This window comes from Cucurbita maxima, unplaced genomic scaffold (assembly GCF_002738345.1).
Source record: "Cucurbita maxima cultivar Rimu unplaced genomic scaffold, Cmax_1.0 Cma_Scf00324, whole genome shotgun sequence".
Lineage (NCBI taxonomy): Eukaryota > Viridiplantae > Streptophyta > Magnoliopsida > Cucurbitales > Cucurbitaceae > Cucurbita > Cucurbita maxima.
Genome location: NW_019272340.1, coordinates 7,325 through 12,830, shown reverse-complemented (window position 1 = coordinate 12,830; position 5,506 = coordinate 7,325). Strand labels below are relative to the sequence as shown.

General features: G+C 32.2%; 2 protein-coding genes across 2 annotated transcripts in view; both read right to left on the bottom strand.

Moving 5' to 3' along the window:
* Nucleotides 1-354, bottom strand: part of LOC111474356 (acyl carrier protein 1, mitochondrial-like) — a 2,077-nt gene extending 1,723 nt beyond the window's left edge. The window contains exon 1 of the mRNA XM_023119474.1: nucleotides 111-354. Within this exon, the coding sequence (XP_022975242.1) occupies nucleotides 111-314 (204 nt within the window). The 5' untranslated portion in view covers nucleotides 315-354. The remainder of the gene's footprint in view (nucleotides 1-110) is intronic.
* Nucleotides 355-2,643: 2,289 nt separating this feature from the next.
* On the bottom strand, nucleotides 2,644-4,040 carry LOC111474358. The gene has a single exon (XM_023119477.1). It carries the CDS (start codon nucleotides 3,888-3,890, stop codon nucleotides 2,943-2,945), a length of 948 nt encoding a protein of 315 aa, XP_022975245.1. The 5' UTR covers nucleotides 3,891-4,040; the 3' UTR covers nucleotides 2,644-2,942.
* Nucleotides 4,041-5,506: the final 1,466 nt, after the last annotated feature.

The following is a 5,506-nucleotide window of genomic DNA, read 5'->3' as shown; positions in this document are numbered from 1 at the left end:
AAAAAAAAAAAAAAAAAAAAAAAAAAAAAAAAAAAAAAAAAAAAAAAAAAAAAAAAAAAAACTCAATAAGCTGAAAAAACAAGTGAAATGGAGGGACAAGATCGAATCACCTTGGACGGATCGACTTTCGGATGGCACTTCACAACCGAGAGGACTCTCTCAATAACCTCCTCCTTGGACAAGTGATCATCGTGCGATGAAAATAGCCGGAGCGACGCAGCGGAACACGACGCCGGTTGGCATTCTCGGCGAGCTAGGGCAAAGAATCGGACTGGAACTCGAACATGGCGAAGAACGGCTGCCCTCAGTGCCATTTTTTTTTTCTGTTCTTCCTGCAGAGACTCTTCGATTGCTCGAACTTGTAGATCCTAAAGTGAAGGTGAATTTGGCATGCGCGAAGCACGTGCGTCGGGAAACTTTATGGGCTTTGGCCCAACATTTCAAATAATTCAATGACCGATCGGCCCAATCTAATTTAGTCCGTACAATTTCAGTTAAATTATTAACTTATTTTGAATTTTATTTAAATAAATAAATAAATTATTTTTCACTGATATAGTCTCTGACCCGTTATATATTAACATCAGCCCCACAAAATGCATCTACTAGGGTGCTTTATTCTCCTCTCCATAACCAATGTGTTTTAAAACCGTAAACCTAACGACGATACGTAATAGATAAAAACGAACAATATCTACTAGTGACAGGCTTGAACGGTTGCAAAATGATAGGAAATTAAAAACTTTTTAGATATACGAACCCCTGAGTCACAAACACGAACATCTCACGTCCATTCAATCTCAACCGAAGATCAGGGTTCAGACAAATTTATTTAATATCAAAGTTCCCGAGACAAAAAACAAGTTTCTTGCACAGGAGTTGAACACGATCAAACCCACTTTAATATTCTCGACACGGAACTCAAAACACATTCAACAAATAAATTAAAATTGAAAATATATATTTTTCAAAATTTTAAATTATTTAAATAAATAAATAAAGGCTGGTATTGGCACCATCAAAGCCAAGTCAAAGTCATTCTTCCCTATCGCAAGGGTAAACCTACCTTTTCTGACGCTAATAATTTTTCAATAATAATAAATACCAATAAATGAACCAAAAACCATAAGATTTCTGTCATTTATCGCAATTATAATTCACATTTACTACATTATTTAAATATTCATCTTTTATATTTATTATATTAATAAATAAATGGTCTAATTTATATATATCTGCGTGTATGTATTTATTTTTATTTTTTCTAAATTAAACCCAAAATTTATTAGACTACATTATTTAAATATTCATCTTTTATATTTATTATATTAATAAATAAATGGTCTAATTTATATATATCTGTGTGTATATATTTATTTTTATTTTTTTTAAATTAAACCCAAAATTTATTAGACTACATTATTTAAATATTCATCTTTTATATTCATTATATTAATAAATAAATTGTCTAATATATATATATATAGTTTTAAAATTAGACCCAAAATTTATTAGGGAGAGGGACCTTGGAATTTAAATAAAGTGTAATTTTGGTCAAAAGTGCAATTAATGTAAAGAAGCGATCAAAAGAGACTCAGCGGTTTCTGACCGTTAATAAACGAGATGGAGTCAGGTCCCTAGGATCTAGGGCCCCACCCACCCATGTAATGACGTGGATTACTTTAATTAAATAAAACACGTAGTCAAGTTGTTAGGATCTGTTTGAGCATGTCACACCGCATTAAAATCCTCTCCACCTGCCATCTCCACCACTTGCCTCATAGTCCACGTCACTCTGCCACGTGGCTCCATCACTCATTTGCTTCCCCCTACACCATTTTTCCTTTTTCCTGCTACCCTCCATTTAAAATATTTAAATAAATCAAAATATAATACCTTATAATATATTAAAAAATATTTTAAAATTAAATGTATGGAAAATAAAAACATTGTAATTATCCGCCTATATTATCCATGCTATGAATACGTTCATTTCCAGTATAGTATATAGTTTTTCATTTTATATTTTTTATGAATTAAAATATTTATATTCAATTATTATTTAGTCCAAGTCATTTATGTACTTTATCTATTTGCACGCAATATAGAAGTCCAAATATTTGTATATTGACATAGTCATCAATATCAATTACGTTCATAAATGTGACAAATTTATATATTTATTTCATTATTTTTCAACAATAATTAGTTGGAGTGGGAAGATTCCAAGAGACATGGCTAATCATCATTCACAAAATTAATTCATAAAAAAAAATATAATATATGCTTTTTAATTTTTACGAATTTACGATCATTTTAATGAAAAATTCAATAATAAAATAAAGAGATAGGAAAAAATTCGAAACTATTTTAAATAAAAGTAAATAATCAAAAAAATATATTGAGAACCTACGTGGATACATAGGCTAGGTCACGAGAATTTGTTAGACTAACTCAAAATTGATAGGATCGAAATCCGAGAAACTATAATAGAGTTAAAAATTCAACCTAACCAGTCGAATTTTTTTAATTATTTTATCAAAATTGTGTTTATCTACCATTTACATTAATAACTCACTAAAAAGGTAGAATATTTTTAATTTTTATATTAATTTTATTTTCCTTTTTCTGTCTTTTAATATGAACTCACTTGGCATAATTTAACCCAGAAAAAGAACAAGGAAATTCCACAAATCCCAAATCCCAAAGTCTAATTGTTCATGTTTGTTTGTTTTTTTGGGGGGTATTGATAATAAATGAATGCAAATGGTCATAGGAAGAATAGCAAAGAAACTAATCCCCGACATCGCGTGGCCTTTTATCGCAGAGGAAAAAGGATTTAAAATTCTTAAAAGGAAAACTGGAGGGGCAGAATCGTACATTTGCCAATCGTATCACCATCAACAATCAATTCTATGGTCAAATGTCAACGGTAGTCGATATCAACGGTTGTGATTGACTCTTCCAAAGTCCGCTATCTTCCTCGACCGATTCGCACAGAGATGAGGCTTCCCCGGAACCCTAAGATTGCCGGAGAAAGAAACTTCCGGCGACATTACCTTCTGATTCCAATTCCGGTTCGGACTTGCTCGTACCAGAGGACTCAAACAAAATGCGAATCCTGATACATTCTGTTTGTGCCCTAATTTCTCTCGTTTAGCCGATCCAGGAATCGTCATCGGAGACTGTTGAAACTTCTGAGAAATTGGAGAACGACCGTGACTTTCGCACTCTTCTTCATCCGATTCCGATATTATCGCCGGCGACATTCCGCGTTTAATCGTTTCACAATGATGTCTCCGTTCGGCACCAGCGATCGATTCCTCGACTGTCGCAAGGCTCGATTGCTGCTTAATCCGACGGCCGTTCAAGATCGTCGAGAACCACGACGGCGATAAAGAAGCCGAATCAGAACCGTGCGATTCGTGAGAAGGACTTTTATGCTTCTTCTCGAATTTCTCGGATCTAGATTTAAAAAGCTTCGACCAGAGCGAAAATTTACTCCTCTTTTTCCGATCGAACGAACCTGTAGTAACGAATGTAGAGTTCGCAGTGTTATTCGTTCTGTAATCAGGTCCGATTTGCGGAGTACTGTAAAATCGCTGATGGCGATTGCGGCGATTTCCTTCGCGATCGAGATCGCTCAACAAACCTTCATCCGATTTCAGACGATGATCATAAGGAGAAACAGAACGAAGAAAAACAAGCGGCGGTGGCGGAAGAGGTCTATCGTCCGCCGCACGATTATCGCCGGCAGCGGCGGCACGGATCTCCGATTGCTTCTCCGCTTGTGCCTGAGCAGCAATAATCAAAAAAAGACGCTCCCGTAAACAGGAAGCACAGACGCCGATGCTACTGCTGCAGTCGAACTGGTGCTTTTTGCACCTCATTTACTAGCGAAAAAAGAAAAATCGAAATCGGAGCGGAGTTTCAATGGCGGATCGTGAAGATTTCCGGCGAATTTTGAACGATGAAAACGAAAAGAACTCGGATGAAGAAACTTCACTGAAAATGGAAATTAAATTTTGCAAGGCGAGAGACGCTGGTTGGTTTACAGTAATTATTTATATTTATAAATGGATTGTGCTTTTTCGAAAGACGGAACCTGACAGCCTTTTTTTTTTCTTTTTATAATTTTTTAAACATTAATTAAAATAATCATTTAATTAAAATTAGGATAAATATGAATAATTGTTTCCCCGTATCTGTGTCGTTTGAATTTCACACCTTCCGCTGTAATTTTCTTTATTTGGCAACGATTTTCTTTCTAAATAATTCAAATATCTATTTTTTTTAAAAACGGCATATTAATTAATTATTTATTTTTGTTATAATTTCCATTTTTATTAATAACATTTATAATACTAAATTATTGAATAACTGCTCCCACGACATCTTCAAATTTAGAGTTTTGTTGCATTTGTTATCTAAACCACGACTCACAACCGAACCAGATAAGTTGAGTTGAGTTACCAAGTTATTTTTTAATTATTTTTTAAAAATATAAATTATATTTATCCAACTGAATTCAGTGTTACATTAATAATTAAAATTTCACAAAAACTAATTATCAAGTATTTACACGTTAGAATGCATCATTAACATCGATTACAAATGTCAAATATTCTTAATTTTCGTAATGATTTTGACCGTCGGATAGGGTTAAGTTAGATTGTAACTTCATTTTTGAACAAGTTGAGTTCACCCAGTAAAAAAGAGACGACTCGAGAATTGACTCGAATTTTTTAGGTTTAAAAAGTTCAACTCGATCTAATCTTTATGGTTTAGATTGGGTAGTCTAAGTTAATATGGTCATCAAGTTACGTGATTTATTAAAAAAAAAAAATAATAATAAAATAAGTCGACTTTTAGAGTTGAAAGGGTAAACGGCGTCGTTATTTTCTATAATGAGTTATGTACGGACAATAATTTTATGACAAATGATGGTAGGTTTAAAAAACAGTTAATAGATAATAAATTCACCTCCATATAATACATTTTAATTTTAATATTTTATTTTGATGATTTTTATGGTTTAATAAAATTTTATAATCTCCAACCAATAGTCAGCTCCTACTTACAATAAATATATATATATATCCACTCGTATGCTCGTTACATTGTCTAAGCTCTATTCAGTCGATAACCTTTTTTAAGAGAATCCGCTCTTACCCCATTTGCCTTTAAGAGCTCTTTAGCGAGAAGCTTTTTTCTCGGGAAAATAACAATAGATAAAAATGACTTTTCTTTTTTTATTAATATCAACAAAATAAAATGACTCTTTCAATAATTCATTTGGTTTGGTAAAGTTCTTATAGTCTCTACTGTTTCGAAGATTCTACTAAATATAAATATTAATTATTATATTAAATATAAAATTTTATTTTAAAATAATTATTTGGAGATGACTTTAAAAAATGCATTAATGATCCACGAATTATATTTTTCAACAAAAAGAAAATTTCCATTTCCACTAAATTTTGAAATTTAAAAAATGAATTATTCA

Excerpts from the sequence above, each read along its gene's own strand:
- LOC111474358 (XM_023119477.1), bottom strand. The coding sequence starts at position 3,890 with ATGAGGTGCAAAAAGCACCAGTTCGACTGCAGCAGTAGCATCGGCGTC.